Source organism: Coturnix japonica, chromosome 3, assembly GCF_001577835.2.
Source record: "Coturnix japonica isolate 7356 chromosome 3, Coturnix japonica 2.1, whole genome shotgun sequence".
Taxonomy (NCBI): domain Eukaryota; kingdom Metazoa; phylum Chordata; class Aves; order Galliformes; family Phasianidae; genus Coturnix; species Coturnix japonica.
The window spans coordinates 53,264,890-53,286,148 of record NC_029518.1 but is presented as its reverse complement, the minus strand read 5'-3'; the positions used below and the strand labels follow the sequence as shown (position 1 = coordinate 53,286,148).

Genomic DNA, 21,259 nt, shown 5'->3' with positions numbered 1-21,259 from the left:
CTGGGCTGGCTGAAATATAAAGAAGTAAATTACACAAATATCCCTTTATGCTTGGTAACCTATGAGAGTTAAGAGTCTGAGTTGTGGATAGAAGAAAACAAGATGTGAGGTTGCTACTGCAGCCATCTTTTGAAAATTTTGGAGGAAGACTGTTGTGATGTGGTCTTTTCAGAAAATAATTAATTTAACAGCCATGAGGTGCACTACAGAAAAAGTCAGTTTGAAAAAGGGAGCATCCAGGGGAAGATCAGAAGAGTGAAATAGAACCGAAGTAACATAAAACAACAAAAACAACAACAAAAATACCCAACCAACAGTGGTGTCGGAAATGCATGGTAATAATTTCTTCATCACAAAGGTTACTTGTATGACACCTGAATTGACACAACTTGTGTTTGAAGTGTATAGTTTTACCCAGAGATAAGCAAGAAGAGGCAAACGTAAATGCCTGAATTCTGTTCAAAAAACAAACCATAGCAACAGAGAGCTCCCTTCAATAGTTCTGTAGCTAGAAGCCATTTAAAAAGAAATCTGGAAACCATGTCATATTTCTGTAATCAGTAGATATAGTGGACATACATATAAACAAAAGACAGCTTAGACACTGAAGTATTTCTGCTTTTATATTTATGCAATACTTCTGGTAGACAAAGATTTCACCTGGGTAAATCACTTGCAACACTACATTTTGCCCTGGAAGCTACAACACAAACGCTATTGAAAGAACAAAGAACATCAGTGATGAAGTGATGAAAACTCAGCAGGCCACAGCAATATCAAATATGTCCTGAAAAGACAGAGAAAAATGCAGCTCTTAATCATTACTTACCACAAGGGTAACTCAGAACCTGGATGTCATCAATGGCAATGTAGCCATTTCTCCCATCTGAGACTTCGGCTTCAAATATTACCTGTCAAAATGAAAGAAAAAATGTTTACAACATTCATTTCTGCAGAATTCCCACAGTAGCAAGCGTGTTGATATAAGACACATTGCCTTTTTCATTTAGCTGAAGTTCCTACAAGGCTTGACGACTGAATGGAATATTTATTACCTAATGGATTGCAGTTCCATACTGTTCCTATACATTTCTTGCTTTGGATTTGCTACTTATGGCACAACAGAAAAGCAAGTTTATTATTTTAATTAGCAGCATACTGTTTTCAATTCACTAAATGCATAAACATGATTCAATTCTGAAAGAATGCTATTACTTTCAGACAGGTTCAACATCACAGCATACAACTGAACAAGAATTTTAACATTTGTATTCTCATCAGGGGTCTCACTTTAGTCCACATTCTTATGCAACCTGCAGTGTAATTGTACAGGAAAATATTCAGCAGCACAGAAATAGAGTAGCACTGCCCAGTGGCAATGATAAGAACAGCTGTAGCAAGCGATTATGAAGTAGCCACTATATTCTTTATTTTTTTGCAAGGCATTAGATAAACTGCTGGGCAGGAAGCAAAAATACAACACTGTCTTCACATCCAACTTCTTATCCCACCTCCAAACATAAAGGAACAAAAGAAATTGCTCTCAGAACATTTGAGTAGAGAGCTGTCTGCTACAGATGTACCAATGTAACATCACACAGCCCAGAATAAACCATCAGAAAAGTAGAGGGTGATGAGAAGGAAAGCATATAGAAATAGAAAATAAAGTAGGAAGCAGGAAAGCCTAAATTAGATGGGTTGTTCCAAAAGTAATGCCTCCTATTTATTTCCACAGAAACTACAAAAGCCATCACACTGTTGGATAGAGCAAATAGATAGAGCTACCAAAGCACTATTTTTCAACATAGTAACCACCCACAAGCTTCGTATTTCCACCAGCAAAGAACATGAGCCTGCATGCTGCACTTGTACTAATATGCATCAGTGGAGGTGAACAACTGTTTCACAGCTACTATTATTGTGCCATTGCTAGGGCAGTGTTGGCCATTAAGTTCATCTTTCATTGGTCAGAACAGATGGAAGTCAGAAGGCACCAGATCCAGACTATATGGTGGGTGTGGTAGGACAGTCCAACCAAGATTGACAACATGCTTCATGGTCTTCAAACCAGTATGGGGCCTGCCATTATTGCACTGCAAGAGAAAGGCTGTCTTCATCTCTGGGCTGAAAGTCTGAGTCTTCAGCTTAGTCACTGTAGCAATACAGTGGCCAGAGTTGATGTTTTGTCCCTGTTCCAGGAAATCCAGAAGGATCACCATTGTCCTATCCCAAACAACAGTACACATTCCTTTGCCCACAGAGGACTGCATCTTGAGCTTTTTCTTCGATGCAGAATTCACATCACTCCTCCACAGACTGCCATTTTGACTTTGGCTCATAGTGATGACAAGTGGTCTAATTATTGGTAATGATGTGATCCAAGAAACTGTCACCTTCAGCCTTGTATTGGTTCAGTAGGTCCTTGTAAACTGGCTTACAGTGTTCTCTCTGTTCCTCAGCAATATTCCAATATTGCCACCATTATTACCAATGCACTGAAGCCAGTATTCAGCTCCATACACAGTTCCCTGGTTGTAATCTGGAGATGAGCTCATCTAGATGTCCTTCAGTTCATGGTGGGACAGCTGTGCATGGCCATCCAGAACGTAATTTGTCTTTCACATTGCTTTCCTTAGTGCTCAAATGTACTCACTGCCTCACTGTGTTCACATTCACAGATTAGTCTCCATAAACATTCAACAAGTGTCAGTGGGTTCCATCCCTTGTTTCCTGAGACAATGCAGGAGAGGAAGACTGATAACCCAATGTTCTGGGTAGGTGGGGGGAATGCAAACCCCATCAAGGACCTTTCTTAAAGATTCCAATTAGAGCATTATTTGACAGCACCTAGCAGCTCCTCTGGCTTTCTTCAGAGAGCCCGCACTTGTCACCTGTAAGGACATCAACACCATTTTTTTTTCATTTGCTAACAACTACATTTAGATCAATTTGTCTTTTTGTTGCTTTTGTTTTAAAGGGTTATACAGCGTGAAGAATCAGACATCTCAGTAAAGAACAGTTATACTTAAAGCCCTTCCAAATGACCAATTTCTTTACATTACAACACAGTTCTGTCACATACTTAAACAAACTTATTTCCCAAATTTCAGTTGAGAACTTTGACCATTGGTGTTAAATCCAGTGGCCTAAATTTACATCTAACTTTGAATCAGGCTGTTATTCATATGAAAACTGTTTTGACTCAGCTACCAGGGAAGCCTGCCCTCATTTGTTTCCCTCTTCTGTACGTTGATAGTTCCCTGGGAGGCCAGAGGGAAAAAATTTCCTTAGTTGGGATACAGGTAGGAATTTACATTTTTGTTTGTCTGTTTCTTTCTTTCTTTCTTTTGCTTTTTCTGTAGACTGTATATAGTAAAAGGTACAGTACAGTTAAAAAAGTGTCATTGAGCTTTAATTTGATAACATCTGTTCACATTTGAAAAGGGAAATGAAAAAATAAATAAATTGTTTATATAGATGAAGACAGCAATTTAAAACACTGAGAAACTGGACCAGAAACAGAGCTTTTCTCACATGTACACGCAATATATGGAAAAAAAAAGCCCAGACTGTTCAGCTATTCCTTTCACCAGATAAAGTTTATCCTAAATGCAACCACTGTTGCATTTGGAGTGAATCCTGCAATTTACCTTAACAGCCTTTCAGTTTATAGTCATAGAAGGAATGCCTTAAACACCTGTATTTAGCTGAAAAGTAATTCAGACTATCAATCTAGCCAAAAACCCTTACTTGACTGCACAACTGCAAATGCCCTTTTGCTTACCACAATTTAATTGCATGTTCATCTAGTGCATTTCTGAGACACACTTTCTCCCCTTAATGGAGAGGACAGTTTCCTGAGGGATGAATCAGGCTTGCACACAATAGTTCTGGAGTCAGTTATCCTGTCTCGTTCGTTTCAGAAGCGAATGCAATGAAAAAGAACAGGAAATGCTGAATAGTTCAGGTAATTCAAATGCTTGGGGGAATTACATTTCATCCTGGATTCTTCTATACAGTTCCTATGTAGTGCTCAGATGGTTACTTCTCCAAATAAAATTGCACACTCTTGTTTACAAAATACATGAATTGAGATAAAAGTGAATTAAACAAATGAAATGTTGAAATGTCAAAATTCCCTGAACTGGGCATGATTCTATGTCTTTAACCATCCCCAATGCACTCCTTGTCAATATATTTGTCCATTTTGCCCCTAAAACCACATAAAATTTCAACATACACAGTATAATTTGGGAAAATCCATAAATTTACTGCTGACAGTATAAAGAAAAAATTCTACTACTCTGCTTTGTACTTGACTTCCTTTAATGACCAAATCAGGGACAAATTAAACCCAAACAACCTGCTATATTATGCACAACTTTACAGACCTCTATTATATGTTCCAAGGTAATTTTGTTTTAACTTTGACGAGCCTCAGATTATTCAGTCTATCTTGTATAGAAACCATTCCCCTTTCTTTGATTATCCTTGTCATCCTTCTTTGAACCTCTTTCTAATAGAAATATAGTCTCTGAAGATAATGGGAGCAGAGCTGGCACATAGTAATCAAGATGTATAAATCCACGATTCATCCATAACAGAATTATCTAATTTATAATGAACTTCTTTCTTAACCATTCCTAAAATTTCATTTGCCTCCTTTGACCATCACTGTGACTAATTTGACGTTATTATGAACCTCAGGATCTTGCTGCAGATTGCTGACAGTAAACATAGAGGCTAACATTCCATTCATGAAATTAAGATTTTATGCAGTGTGCATTATTTTATCTCTCTTTATCTACACTAAAATTTGCCTGCCATTTTATTGCCCAGTTACTCACAGCTGGCAATATTGTGATGGTTGTCCTGCAGGCCCTCAGAATTAGACACTGTCCTTGTTATTCTAAAGTATCTTTCACACGTAAACTTCTGTCTTCTCTCTGTTGTCTTTCTATCCTGGTCATTTATAAATGTGTTGAAAGAAACAAATCTCTGTAGGATTACTCTGCAGTGGCTGCTTCTGGGGATATTGACAATTTATGTATTTTTTCTTTTTTACACAATTGTCTTTGAAATTATCCTCACAGAATGGTTTCACTACAAGGCTTTGTCGGGGAACCTACATTCTAAAAGCCTGCATTTACTGGAATACACTAAATATCATAAGGAATGGACTCGCCAGATTTTTAACTCTTAGAATGATTAATGTAAGTATCCTCATTATTAGCTCATTTAAGGCACTGATACAGATACACATTCCTGAAGTATACATGGTGAATTAAGTACAGAAAGGTAACCAGGGAAAAGGGAGAACACTGTAGACCAAAGCTTAAAAAAAATATAGGAAAGTTTCTCTCCAGTGCATGTTTTACATCAGACATCCACATGGGGAAAACAGGATGGAATGAAAGATTTACATTAAAAAAATCTGATACCCACACACAACTGAGTTGGATTGTGCTCCTACTTGACTTGCATGTGTAGCTCAGCCCAGTTCCACACACAATGAACGCAGAAAATATTTGTTCCACACTCTAGGAAGCCCATTGCCTGTTTGGCTATTTTGTAAAATTAAATAAATAAATACATATATACACACATACATAAAAATTATTAAAAAAAAAATGCTTCTTAGCTTACATACTTATACATCAGCAAACATTCAGAACTAATTTTCACATCCTTAGACTCAGCATTTTAACATTCCTTTTTTTTTTGTTTGTTTTATCTGATGACTATCTTCAGAATACAGCTAGGTTTTGTAAAAGCAGTTTTCTTGATATAAACCAGAAACATCTGCAGAGTATTTCTGAGATCTGCTACATCTCTTCTCCATTTGACTAGTTCTGATTATTTACACTGTACAATATGCTATACTTACACTGTACTTCTGATACTGATGACTGCTTGAATGCCTCAAATGTTTTATGGCAATCTTATCATACATAAGGAACAAACATCACACAGCAACTAGAAAAAGTTAGCCTTAAAAACATCTTAGTTAAAACAGAAAGTTAGCCATTCATTGGCTATTTTTTCCTCCCTAGCCCATGAAAATTATTTTAACAAAAACTTAAGATTGAAATAAACATAAAAGAAAATGTTCCAAAGTGTATTCAGCTTCCAATACATCTTTATTCAGCTATAGGAAGGCTTCTATTAGCTAAATCATGTGAAATTAAACTTGTAAATAGATTAATGCCAGTGCTTGGAAGCAAGCTATATGTAAGCAGAACGTATTGTCTATGATAGCAAAACAAACCAACCAAGAAAAATAATGAAGTGGTCATCTTCAAATATAGTACACAATGACATGAATATACAAATATTTGTGCCTTTTCCACACTACTCCAGCATGCACAATCCTGATAGTATTTATGCTGACATGCTTTTGGAACCTCACATCTTTTCTATTCAAATATGAGTAAAATAAATGAAGAAATGAGTTAGAATAAAATTGAACAGCAGGACTATAAAGTCAGTATCTCATAAGCATATCAAATGCAAAAATTTCAACAATTTTTTTTGGTATACACTTATTTTCCTTGTTTAATCTTAACTTTTGAAAAAGTACAAGCCTGACTTCAACTATAGTGTAACTTATTATTTATATTAGAACTGGTTAAGATTAAATAGTACTGTTTTGTTTTGTAGTAAAATACCTTTCCTCAGATGAAAACTGAACAGCAAGATAAAATATATACACAAAATGATAAAAAGGCAACAAACCCTATTTGCTGAAAATATTCTATTTAATTATTTGCAATATAAGCAACATTTAAAAAAACTCAAGTGGGGACTTTACTTACAATAAATAAATAAATAAATAAATAAAATACTATAATGTTACAAAAGAAATAATGAAGGCCAGCTGAAAATAAGAAGAGACAGCAAAATAATTTTTTACCTAACATAACCAAAATTATGTTGACATAATAAAAAGTATTTCCCTTGTGAAAGTTGTAGATAATTTTGCTGAACTAATTTAGAAATCACGAAAACATAATTACTTCCATTTGAATGCTTAAGTAATGCTGTGAGGCAGCCTTGGCTGCTGACAGGGCCCAGGAGAATTTCCAGCACTGTAACTCAAACACAAGTGAAAACCTTGGGATCTAAATTCTGATAAGTCTGCTAACATCCTACAGTTGGTTAGATTTTTTTGTTTTTTGTTTGTTTTGTTTTTTGGTCTTAGTATCAAACCTTCTGAGATCGAGAGATGAAGAAGTTAAGGCTACTTTCTCCCTACCAACCTTACCACAGAGCCAGACTGCAATTATGGATTCTTCAGCCATCTCATAGTCATCCACAGGGACAGACAACTCCTCTAATCCCCAAAAACATACTTCACGTCCAGGAAACACTGAGAAGCCTATACATTCAAAATTCCACCTGGTGAAAAGCCCCCTCAAAAACATGTCTGTCAGGAGTGTCACTGGGTAATCTTTCGTAATTAATTAGTCATAAATGAGCTAGCTACTATATTCAATCATAGAAACAACCCTATAATTGTTTCTTTATCCATAAGTGAGAACATTAGGTAAGCTGTGGTTAAGATCTTAATGATTTAGGTTTAAATGTACTGATAATGCTGCAGGACATTTTGAATGTTTAGCCATAGGCAACAAAACCTTTGAAAGCACTGCAAATCATTTACATGCTACAATTCTGACAATCACAGTAACAGGTACTAGCTAAGAACTATTGAGTATTTATTATTGTGATAGACCTGTAAGAAAACACTTTTCATCAGGACAGCACCAATCCTTACTACAAAAGAAATGCATAGGACAAGTCCAGCATGTTGCCACTGTACTTTGCTGAGGTTGGATCAATCCTTTTGCACTTCAATGACCACTGGTAATTTCCTATCATGTAGGGTGAAAATAAAATAGATTATTTATAATTTTAAATATAAATTTATTTATTAATTCATATATATATGTATGCACGTTATATATACACATATCTATATCATTATTATGCTCTTTCTCAGATCACATATAGCGCTCACCAAAATAAAGTCATATTTGAATATACTCAGTAATGAGAACTATAACACCTTGAAGCAACATGTGTACCATATAGATCATTAAAATTCCCAGCTTCTAAACCATGAGATGTTTTCCCTATTAAATTAAAATAAAATGACAGCATCTTAGAGTTACTCTTTGATGAACAGCACAAAAGAAGACAGCATGACAGAATGAAATCAGCAGATAAAATTCATTGGTCTGTGCTGCATCCAACATATTGCTTTCTAAAAGAACTTTTTTTTCCAGTACATATCAAACAAGAACAACAACGAAAGCTAAAATTGCTTATTTTCAGAACAGCTGTGAAAACAATTTGAAGCACCTATGCAGAGCGTGAAATCCATATCCATGCATTTGCTTGCTCCAGACAAAGACACTGTTCAAAACTACTTTCCAATTCCAGCAACCACCAATCAATGTGCTGATTGGTACATACCTTCCTTTCCTTTCCCACTCCTCTATAATAAAACTCAAATGAACTACAACTGAAGCTATCACTCTCTTTCACTTTCTTCAAAAGTGTTCATACTCAGCCTATTTGAAGAAGAGCCTTCCCAAAAAGAAATTAAAGTGTAGAAATGCGCACTGAAAAGGTATGTTTTAGAATGAGGTCACACTTGCAAGAGGACCATTCACAGCACAGTGCAGGCAGATATAAATCTTTTTTTCAGAAAGAAAGGAATAACTAGCTTATTTCACAGACAAATGTCTAGTGGGAAAAAAAAAAAAAAAAAAAAAAAGCTTTTATCATAAGTTTTTGCTGATATCAAAAGAGAGAACAACTACAAGCAAAATTGTCCTAAATTACAGCAGTTGCTAAAATGATGGAAACAAAGAGGAAAGACTATGCCACTCCCACTCCCTTACTCTGGGTCATCATGAACGGAGGACAGGATAATGACAAAAAGCTGTAAGGCAGGAGAGCTAGCACCAAAATGCATTCTAATACAAGTGGAGGCCTATGTATTAGGTACAGTTTAACATACATTTCCTAAATGTAGATCAAACAGCGCCAAGAAAAGAAACTCATTTAAAAAAAAAAAAAAAAAAAAAAAGTAATATGCCCAAACAGTGGATAGTTTATATTGAACTCTACTGTGGAAATACTCATTGCATTAGCAGCAGCCTATGCTAACACAGAGTGCTAGTTGCAGGAGAAGTAATTACACTGATGTTCTCTACAAAAAATACTTCAAGATACAGCCACAACATTTAAACCCCTAATTCTATATATAATCTCATTTAATCTTCTATATGTTTGCACTAATTGATGCTGGACAAACACAGAAGACAGCCACCTGTACAAACAGCTTATGCCTGAAGACACAGGAGGGATGACACTGACACTTTGTTTCTCTCAGTCTTGTACAATATCCACTATGCTGAACTGAATCTGACAATGGATGTCAAGGGCAAAAATATGGACTTCTGTAGGTATATACGGAGCACAAGTTAGACTAGGGAAAATGTAGGCCTGCTGCTGAATGTGACAATGGACCAGGACAGGAAAAGTCTGACTCCTTCTTTGTTAGTCTTTGCTAGTAAGACTGGCCTTCAGAAATCCAAAGACCCTGAGACCAAGAGGGAATGTCTTTGGTGGAAGAGGATCAGATCATGGAATGGTCCTTTTTCCCTCTCCCCTCCTCCCCTCCTCCCCTCCCCCCCCCCCCAGAAAAAAAAAAAAAAAAAGGAAATATATGAGCCCATGGACACCCATGGGATGCACCTATGAGTACTGAGGACAGTGTCACTGCAAGGCAACTTTCAATTACATTTGAATTGCAGAAGTTCCTGAGGACCATTTGCTGGAAAACAACTGCAGAAAGCAGCTTTCTAGAAAAGAACCTGGGAGATCTGGTGGACAGCAAGTTGAACATGGACCTGCAGTGTGTTTGTGCAGCAAAGAAGGCTAACTGTATCCTGGTCTGCACTAGAAGTAGCAATGCCTGCAGGCTGAGGTGATCTTTTACATTCTTCTGCTCAGCACTGGTGAGGGCACATCAAGAGTGCTTGGTCTATGTCATGGTTTTGTGCTGTTGCTGGCAATATTCCACATCATAACATCATGTGCAGTATGGATCATTGGAGGGTTCATGCTCCAGTTCTGTGGAATGGCAGCATCCTGAGTACTCAGCTCTTGGAGGACAGCAACACCACAAAACCATGACAGTCTAGTTTTTTTGGCTGCACAGTACAAGAAATACAGACATACAGGAGAGAACTTAGCAAGGGACACTCAAGATGATCAGTAGAGTGGAACACCCCTCGTATGAAGAAAGTCTGAGAGGGCTGGAACTGTTCAGCCTATATAAGTACAGAGGAGGATAAGTGTGTATAACTAACTAACGGAAATGTGGGAAGAGGATTCAGACAGGCTTCATCATTCATGTCTTCTGTCAGGACAAGAAATAATGGAAAAACTAGAATACAGGAAGTTCCCTCTGAACACCAGGAAATACTAATGCGCTATGCAGGCAATCAAACGTTGGAACAAGCTGCACAGAGGGACTGTGGTGTCTCCCCCTCTGGAGAACTTCAAAAACATGCCTGGATATGGTCTTGGGTAACCTGCTCTGTCTCTCTAACACACTGAAAAATGTAGAGAAAAAAAGAGCATAAACCAACTTGTATTTCTGCCTACACAAACTAATATCCCTTTTAATAACTAAAATACTATAGACACACTATGGTATTTAAAATTTATATACTTGGGACCAAGCTTTGAAGGTTTTGCCTTTAGAGAGGCTCCTAATGTGATCAAAGAGAAAAATCTTGAAAAGGCTTCAAGGTAAGCCAGGTGTGTCAGACCTCCACATGCTCAAATTTCACTGGAATAAATCTCTCTAGAAATTATATTTTATTTCTTATAATATTTGACCAATAACATTGGAACCACATAAACTGTCACTTTTAACGGTAATGCACAGTATAACATGCCTTGGTTAATGAAACTAGATAAGTTGGATTAATTCCCTAATTCACTAGTTAAAGCAGAAATTTCTATTTGAGATGGGGACAGCAAAATATTTCTTTTTCCAAGTAGTTGTAACTCAAACATTGGTGGTAATGATGTTAAAGCAGCAGAAGTGATTGCTGTGAAATCTGTCAAGAGAGGTCTGTGAAATCAGGAAGATAAACATTACTCAGAAATAATACAGATGCTGTTTACCCCACTAATGGCTAAGACCAACTTACTATATTAATTTGGAATGGATTTTTCAGATACATTCTGGGATAATCTTAGGTATTTTAGGCAGCGTATCATTAATAAGAGGATAATTAAATGCAGAATTTTTATAGTTTCTTATACTCATTTAGAAGAGAAAGCTACAGCCATTCATTTTATATCTGTTTGCAATAAGTATGAAAATCTAGAATGTTATTAAGGAGCTGAACAAATGGAAGTGGATCAGAGCAGGGAAGACAAGTTACTGACAAGTCAATCCAGGCACATCACAGGCAGATAACTATCAACAAGACAGACACTCGGAGCAATAGAACCTTTTCTGTACCCCGTAAAATCCTTACCTTGAACACACCAACTGAAATCTTATCAAACCTTCTCCCTTCTATCTTCCTGCTATCAATCAATCTGCAAAGACATTTGCTAAGTCAACTTGCCTCTGAGCAAATAAACTAAAATGAAAAATCAAAGGAATGATGAATCCTAAATTTAAGAGAAAAGCATCTCTCCTTCATTCTGAAGCAAAACTATTATCATTTTTCAAAGTGTTGAAGATTAATACTAAGCAGACATTCTTAGCTTTCTTTATAGGTGTACCTCATAAGCTACTATTTCCATGGTTTTAGTATGTCAAAATGAGTAATGCTCATGATCTCTGGCACTGTCCATGAATTTATCTCTTTCTCCATAGCAAAAAAAAAAAAAAAAAAAAAAAAAAAGAAGGGCAAAATCCTCACAACCAGAATTAATATTTTAATATTGCCTCTAACTAAGGCACCATACACACAGCCTTTGGAATTTCCTTTTTAGGAGAAGGCATCAATTTTTCTTTTCTTTTTTAAAACACCTATTTATTTGGAAATACTGTTCAGAAAAATAGCTATGAAGCACCAAGTAATAACTATTCCTCATGAAGCGTAAGTTTTTAGCCAACAGAACAAATCTACTATAGTTTCTTGTTCATAATTTCTTCTTTGTCTAGTTTGTGATATATATTTTTACTGCTCCTATGAAATCTCCTCCTAATAGATTATTAAATCGCAGAAGAAGATTGCATAGATGAATATAAACCCTTCCCCCCATAAAATGACAGCTTTTATCTACAAGGAGCAGATAAGTGAGAAGGATGTCCTTACTAGTAACCTTCCGGAGATAAACTTCTATCCCAAAATAAACACGCTACAATCTCTGCTCTCAAGGTTCATCTTTCATTATTGTAAGGCACTGTAAGTTATTATGTGTCATCAGTAATTAAAAGAGAAGTCAATTCCTGTATTTAAGCTGCCCTTCTTTTCAAATGGTAGGCAGTGGGAGCCCTGTCATCAAATTTCAGAATGGCTTTGGTTGGAAAGAACATTAAAAATCATCCAGTTCCAAATCCCTGCCATGGACAGATTTGCCAGCCAGTAGATCAGGCTGCCCAAGGTCCAATCCAACCCAGTCCTGAATGCCTCCAGAGACGGGGGCAACCACAGCCTCTCTAGGCAGCCTGTTCCCATACTTCACTGCTCTCTGAGAAACAATTTCTTCCTAGTATCTAACCCTAAATATCTGTTAGGTTTCTTTCAGTTTAAAGCCATTACCCCTTGTCCTATCACTACCCCCCTGTTAAAGTGTCCGTCTCTGCATCTTTCCCATGGGCTCCTCTTTAGGTACTGGAATGCTGCTATAAGATCTCACAAATGAATCCCATTATAATTATTTCATAGTCTCCTGCATTACATTCAACAAAGTGCTTTTCACTTAAGTGATATAAGACAAGGATAATTTTTAAGCAGGAATATAAGAAATTTATATTGAAATGGTGATTCTTTAGTCAGTAGACTCAAGTTTCTGCAGTCATGGGCAATTATTATCACATTCATTTCAGTAAGGTTCCCTGCAGGCCTGTGGAGAAATTCCCAACATCAAAACACAGCCTGAACATTTACATATTAGATGCAAGGAAAAGCCTGGGACACTGCTCCACTGAAACAGATAGAGAAGACAATGCTAGAGTCTATGCAATAAAGTACCTACTGCTTCCTATTAAAAAACACTTGTAAAAGTAAATTAGTAAAAATCACTATGAAATACACATTTTGTTATTCACATTTAATTATGCCTGAATTTTCACAATTCTGAGCATATACAAAAACCTACAGGCCTTCGTCTGCTTAGAGAATTTCTTCTGGACATAAAACTTTGAATAAAGTTGCAGTGCTAGCTGTAATGCAAAGTTCAGTGAGATATATGATACATAAATATATAATTATGTATAAGTAAAAACATACATTTATTCTAGCGTGGTAAAACATCCCCGCCATTAGTAACTGATCCACACATGCTGTCTGCACACAAGGAACAGGGCGTTGCATTCTAGAGAACATTAGCTCAGTTTATCTAATGAATATTGAAAATCTGTGGGATTGCTGGATACTGTTTTCATTTAGTAAGAAACTTCAGTTATTCTCTTACATACTCAGCAATTGAATAGTAGGAGCAAGTAATCTGAACTGCATACAAGTCTTTTGTGAACGAGAGTCAAAATCCAGCTTTCTTTAATTGTTCATCTGATCTACATGGAAGTATCAGTTTCCTTTCCCTTCTCCCTCAGTTGCAACAAATCCACTTTTTCTCTGCATCTTTACCACCTATCTTTATGCACTCCAACCCATGTTTCCTTGTTGCTTCACATTAATTACTATCGATGTTTCAATACTTGCACATATAGAGCACTGAGTGATCTTTCACACTCCACAAAAGAAACACTCACTTAACTTAAGGTAAATCTACACAACATCCTACCAAAATGAACATGGAAATCCCTAATGTAACTTCCAATGCATTCTTCATATTAAAGCATTCTTTAAGACTTCTATCAGACTTCCCAATAGCCTTGCATGGGAAGAAAAATATGAGTGTTTCAGGAAAAAGATTGTTGTTAATGTGTAACCTTCTCCTAATACAGACCTCACTTCTTCTGACTATTCTTCCCCTTTTCAAAACATTCTCCTCTAAGAAGCATTTCTGAAGAGTTTCTTGTTTTCCTGACTCTCTCCTCATCTCCCTCTACTTACTACATTACCCATACCTTTTACCCCACTCTTTCCCAAGAGAGAAGTGGCCATGTGAAAATAAGGTTCCATCCAACTACAGCTCCATCTATCTTAACCCTTTCTTTTAAATACAGTTCCAATGAAGCTCTTCTTAAAGGCAGAATTCAATTTCTCTGGTTCATTTTCCACTCCTAGAATCCAGCAAAATTATCATCACCTAAACCTATTACCAGATAAAACTAAGATCAATTTCAATCTCCATGTGACAGGTCATCTTACTGTCCTTGAAAAAATTTCCTGCTCTTGGCTTCCATAATACTGTATTTATTTATGTGCATTCTCTTCCAGCTCTTGACAATGGGATAAAGTTCTTTTTCCATTCTGATATTTACTACATGAAACCGTACAAGCTCCTAAAGGATTTAAGTGAAAACAAATCATATCTTCTGCCTCTAAGTGTAGCTGTAAGACAGAATTCAACATTAGCAGAGCTGAAGATGGAGTACCCCACATGAGATGCATACAACCCAGGCAGCTGAAGCACAGCTTGCTTCTTCTAACGTTCTCTCAATTTCCTACCTCTAATGGACCATTCTGATACGGCAACAAGTCACAGAAATAAGTGCAGAAAATATTAGCTCTTTGTTGGTACACATTGACTGAAAGCCATTTGCTACTTCCTCTGAGGAGAAAGTGGCAAACTAGTCCAAAGTGCAGAGCTCCGTAGCCGCCAGTCCTTCATCACAACACTCTGCTCTGTAAGTCAGACCACATCACTGAGAACAGTCAGTGAAACAACAATCATTATATTACTGAGACAGACAGTAGAACAAACAGTTTTCTACTACTTTCAAAGTAGAAAACTGAAAAAATGGGGAAACTTGAAGTAAGCAATCTTTTTCTAGCTCTAGCAGATATGTGAAATCAAAAGGCCAGGGTATGGATTAATTTAACAGAACAATGAGGCTGGTAAGCAATACTGAGGCATTACAGGGCAACAAAGTCACTCAAATATGACGCAATTAGTACCAATATCAAACTTCAAGTGATCTACTATGTCTCATAAAATCATACACAAAATGGGGAATCGTAATTTTGGACAGAAAAAAACCCACAAACAACAACACTCACATGGTCCCTAGATAATTCCTCAGATAGTCCAAGGTTTTATATAACTTCTAAAACAGCTACTAATGCAACAATGCATACTTTGACAGCTTTGGTAAGACAGTAGCCAAAAAATGTATCAGTTATTTGCCCAGTTCATATTCTTCTGATTTCCTTCTATTAGTCCGTCTCTAATTAGCTGACAAACTGGAGAGTTGCACTTTTCTTTGCAGCTGTTTCTCCGAGACTTTCTCTAACACATTCCGAGCTGACAGTACCTTCCTAAGTTGCTCTGAACATTTCTGTTCCAGACACAGACATAAATGGAACTCATACTTACATACACATTTCACGTTGTGTACAAAGAAGGCAACGTCAACTCTCAGTTCAGAGGAACAGGTTGAAACATAACAACTTAAGGTACAGTCCTATGATAAACATTTGATAAACATTTTTTTTTTCCAGTTACTTCAGCATGTACTTCAGGCCCTTCCTCCTTGCAACTGCAAATGTGAGACCAAACATGCAGACCTTGTCACCCAACCCTCAGTGCAAGGTTTCTCAAATTTCCAGTTACATTCCCCAGTTTTTTGGACCCCTGAAATGCTAAACAAGTCTTATCTCCCCGAGATGTTTATACTGCAACAATTATCTTCCCCCAGAGGAGTCAGTCTGTCAGCTCTGTTCTTGCAATCCCCATTCTATCACAAACCAGGGCCCGAGACATGCTCATGGCAAATGGCCAAAAATGTCCATATATTATCAGACTTTGAAACAAGATCCCAGAACACACACACATGCAGAATGTGCTGGTTCACACACTCCACATTTTCCTCAGTTATTCTGACCTGAAATGCCAGTCATCATACTTTGCATTTAATTACTCAGGTAAGTTATATTTTTGCTAAGGATGTTTAGCAAATAAGATGAAGAATAATCACCCTCTCATAAAATATTTAATAAGAAGCACTTGAGAGATTTAAGAAAACTTGTGTGATTAAATCTCCTGTCTCACAGTGGTGTAATGCTCTAGAGAGATCCATTCAGTAATCTGTCAGCTAAAGCAGCAAGACCTTATTACTTCTGAAAAGCAATCTGCAACTGTAAACCTGAGCAGCACATTTACCTCTTCACACAGCTTTAATTTATACCTCAATTCCTGACATTTGAGCACAGAAGATCTATTCAGATTTAATTATTTTAAAACAAACATCACACAAATGACCTTTTTAAATTTATTTCATAACATTTACAAAAACTATTTTGCACACCTGGCCTAAAGAACCATGATTCGCTAACTTTTATGGTCAGCTCCTTTATGAGTTGTAATGAGAATGTGTTTTATTTACTAAGACCAACACCTCAAAATATCACAAAACATCAACAGATCACCTTCATAACATCAGCATTTGCTGATAACTATAACCCAATGCTACTTCAAAGGATAGTTTCTTCTTTATATTTCAACTATGAAATAACCAACATAACTCGGCAGAAGATGACATTCACTCTGATCATAGCAAGCCGTGACAGAATAGGGCTACTCAAAGCATTTCTATTCCCCTCACTTACAGCAATTACTGTTTAATAATGGTGATCACAACATGCTGAGTAATAGGCATTTTGTCCTTTGGCACACCCAGCTATCCTTGGCTTAAGTTTAGTCAATTTTGTGCAGAAAAACAAAGACAAACATCACACTCTTGACAAACCTAAGTGATGAATAAGGACAACACCACTAAAAGAAGAAAAAACTCTGTGATCCATCTCTGTGCTGTAAACAAGTCTCTGGATGTGAAAAAACTCAAGGTATTTGCAGAACAATAAATTTAGTGGATGTCAAAATATCGAGGCAACTCAGACACCATTCGTCTACAGCCTGAAAGGAAGTAGAACAATCCTTTACTAACAGTCATGACTTCTTTTCTCCTTCCTCTTTATCTTTTATTTACTGCTTTACTGTAAATTGTTCAGTGCCTCAATTTTTAAATCCAGGAAGAACTTCTGAGAAAAAAAAAAATGCTTCCATTGTAACTCATTAATTTGTTATGTATGTCTTTGGGTCTTACACACATGTGTGCATACACATTTTTTTCTACTTGTTTAATGCCACCATTTTTGGCCATACTGAAGACTGCAAGATATTCTTAGAGAATTTCAAGAATGGTTTTCATGTTGGCTCTAGCAACTTCACCTACATTCTATGTCAAATTTCAGAAGACAAAAAAAAAAAAAAGCATAATGTTTTCATCACAGTTAACTTTCCAAATACAAGGAAAAATCAACAGGTAGTATACAACATTCAAGTGAAATGTATTTGTAATTGGTTATTTCATGACTTTCCTAGTTCAACAAATAAAAAAACATTACACTGAAGAACCAAATGAACTTACAATGATCATCAGAAACCAAGAATTACATAGTTACACAGTTAATGACAATGAAGTCATCAAGATGTTCTAGGGTTTTAAAGAACCTCTACGAACTGCTAAAAAATGTAAGAGGTTTACCAACATCTCTCAATATGCCTCAGATAGCACTCTGCCTCTAACATGAACTAAAGAAACAGAGAAGTAGATAAGCGGAATGTATATGAAAAGATCATTTTTGATCTTCATAAAAGATAGAACAAACTTATCAAGCACTAAGTACAGACAATGGCTTATATAGAATATTATTTGACTGTAATAGAATTGCACTGGAGATGCAAGAGGAGCTATTTTGTAATTACCACACACACACACACACAGAAGCCATGTGCACACAGCACATCTGAAGTACAGGCAACCAGGTCTAACCACGATGTTAGTAAAAGCACTTTGCCAAACATAATGAACTTGAGCAAAATCTGAAAAGATTTTACGTATTTGTCCTTATACTCTACTAGGCATCATGTGCTGACATGACACAAAGATTATCAACTTTTTCCAATGCACTTCTGCACAAGTGTAGCACAGATCACTTTATTCAATATCAACATCAACAGTCAAATATAAGTATCCTTTGTCCTTGTCTTGACAATATTTGCAATCATCACTGATTCTACTCTAATCTTCCTGAACTGCATGCCTCTGTGCACATATGGTTTTCCTCTGATTCTTTCCACTTGTTCTATTGCTCTGTTTTCTATGCTTATATTCACCATGAATGATAACAGGTCTGAACTCTTACTTTCTCAGCAGGACAGCAAGCAGTCTGTCAGGCTAAGGCTTGGAAATGCACTCCAACACATATGCAGATAGATGGGACAGGATTTGCTTATGTATTAGATCCACTGCTTTCCAACAGGCATGCATGTACATGGTCTGTTCTTGGAAGCAAAAGACTCATTATTTACTGATCAATGAAGCCTTCCTTGCTCCTTTACTAAGCCTTACTCGCACTACATCTGAATAAAAAAATAATAAAGACTTTCATCTCCCAAACTATTCCACCTGTAAGTCAGGGAAAAAAGTGTTTTTAATATATTTATTAATTAAACCTCATATATCACATTTATATCAATTCCTAATATTGTACTTAGAAGCACAAATGAGCAATTATTAAGAAACATATTTCAGTCTCTGTCTAAAAATAAACATGACATTACAGGTAAGGAAACTACTTTCTTAGTCAACATTTTGCCAAACTGAATTGAATGTGAACTTAGCTGAGACATTAACATTAATGATTCCATATTTATTTGAACACTTCTATATTCAGAATGAAAATATAATGAAAAAAACAGGGATAAAAATAAACAAATGGTGTTACTATATCAGCAAAGAACTCAGGAAGTGCCAAATTTGTCTCACTGAAGATGAAAACCAAGTTGTTGGAGTTACAGACTTTGGCACTACTATGAGTAAAACTGTACAGTCTGAAAAGTCTTACAGAACTTGATAACAACAACTGTAGAGGTATTAAAAAACAGTAGCTAGAAATAATGAAGCAACGAAAAGCTATCAACTTGATGTCAGGTCATTCAAAAGTAGATCCCAAATAAAATTCTTCAAAAAAAAAAAAATAATAATAATAATAGCTGATATACCACATCAGTTAACAGAGGCCGATAGTTGGTCTTGAAAATAAAGAGTATCATAAAGCCCCTATGTAAGAGAGCAAGTACCTTCTCAGTACCATTTAGCTACAAGCAATATAGCTCTTATGGTGCTTTAAATACACCTACATGTACTAATGATTACACCATCAGTTAAGTGACTTAAGTCTATTCAGTTGTTAGGCATGCTTTTGGAGTTAGATAAAAGATTTACATTACTTTTGAATAATTTGTAATCTATATGGAATACCATCTACCCAGAATTACTCCTCCTTAATCAAAGAATGCCCAATGTGTAAGCTTTTGAACACACTGTAAGCAAACAAATTAGTGTTTATTTTACTGTCGTTGTTTTGTTTGTTTCAGTCTTTACTTAAAATACCAAACTGCTTGCTTTTCTGTAATGATTTTCTGATTCACTGTCATTTCCATTACATATTTTCCCTTTGTAAATAAGTTGCACTGTTACAACAATATGCTTGCTATGAATCTATAAAATATAAATCTGTCTTACACAAAGAAAAATCACATGTCAATGATTGCAAAGAGCACTGCCTACTATTTCTGTTTTTCAGCCCACCTGCAAAGATCACAAAGAGATTACATTCCGCAATCTCATACATTGTTAAATTCTAACATATTTGTTGTAAACTACTGTTTTCAGAAATCGGCTACTGCGCTTCATATATGGAATGTAAAAATTAAAAAACAAGGTATAGCTAAATATAGCTTTTTTTTTTGAGTTCCTTATTTACTCTATGATTATTTTCCAGCCCATCATGGAAGTAACACATACAAGCATTAGCAGCTTTGTCAACACTGAAGAACTTACTCATTCCTTCTCCCGTGAAAGCTGACAGAAGCTTTCTTTGCATGGTCATTCCACAAAGATTTGGTCTACTTCTTCCTACTATGAAACACAACATAAGCCTCCTCTTTGCAGCTGACCCAAAACTGAGCTGCCAAAATTTGGCTGGTCCAGTAGCAGTGCCTGAGGCTCTGGGGAACGCTGGGACAATAGAAAGAGTTGTGATTCATCTACAAAATCTGTCCACGATAGGGCAGTACTGTGGCAACATCTTTTTAAAACTTTGCAAATCCAAATTGTAATTGCTTTTGAACACTCAAGATCTTTTAAGAATGCTCTAATGATTACATTTGAGGTACATCATTATCTCTTATTTTAAAAAAATAAACTCAAGCTGATGAAGGTACTGTAAGTAAACTTATATAAATGCAGATTTTTTTTTGTACAGATTCAGTGAATAACTTGGGTTGGAAGAGACCCTCTGGAGATCCAGTTCTACCACCTGCTCAAAGCAAACCAACTTCAAATGTTAGGATCAAGAACAACCTAATTATCCAGTCAAGTCTGGAAAATCACTAGGGACGGAGATTCCACTTCCTCTCCAGGCAGCTCACACTGGTGCTTAACTACTTATTCTTCCCTATAACCAGTCAATTTCTACTGTTGAAATTCATAGCTGCTACATCTTATCCTCTTACTCTGCACCTCTCATAAGGATATAGCTTTGTGGATTCAAGGTCAACAGTAGGAACCTTGCATAGGTGTATCCATCCAAATTGCAGTTTCTTTTTTCATGTGCTTTAGAAAGCATACTATACATCTACGCCTGTTCACACAAATACTTTCTGAAAGCCAGTCACTTAAAGTAAAGAGGGTCACACTGTAATGCTACTCACAGATAAAGGGTGGAGAAAAAAAAAAAAAAAAAAAAAAAAGGAGAGGAGAGGAGAGGAATAGCATTTCAGTTGTTTCTGACTTGTACTTAATAAGATGCACGCTTTCATAGCCAGAAAATACTGTCAAGAAATATGAGCAAGAATA

The 21,259-nt window shown here is 36.2% G+C and overlaps 1 protein-coding gene across 17 annotated transcripts in view; it reads right to left on the bottom strand.

The window, feature by feature from the left end:
• PTPRK (protein tyrosine phosphatase receptor type K) overlaps positions 1-21,259 on the bottom strand; it is a 389,675-nt gene that overhangs the window by 212,693 nt on the left and 155,723 nt on the right. For all 17 annotated transcript variants that reach the window (XM_015858520.2, XM_015858509.2, XM_015858508.2 and 14 more), the window contains exon 4: positions 830-911. In XM_015858520.2, coding sequence (XP_015714006.1) covers positions 830-911 — 82 coding nt within the window. The remainder of the gene's footprint in view (positions 1-829; positions 912-21,259) is intronic.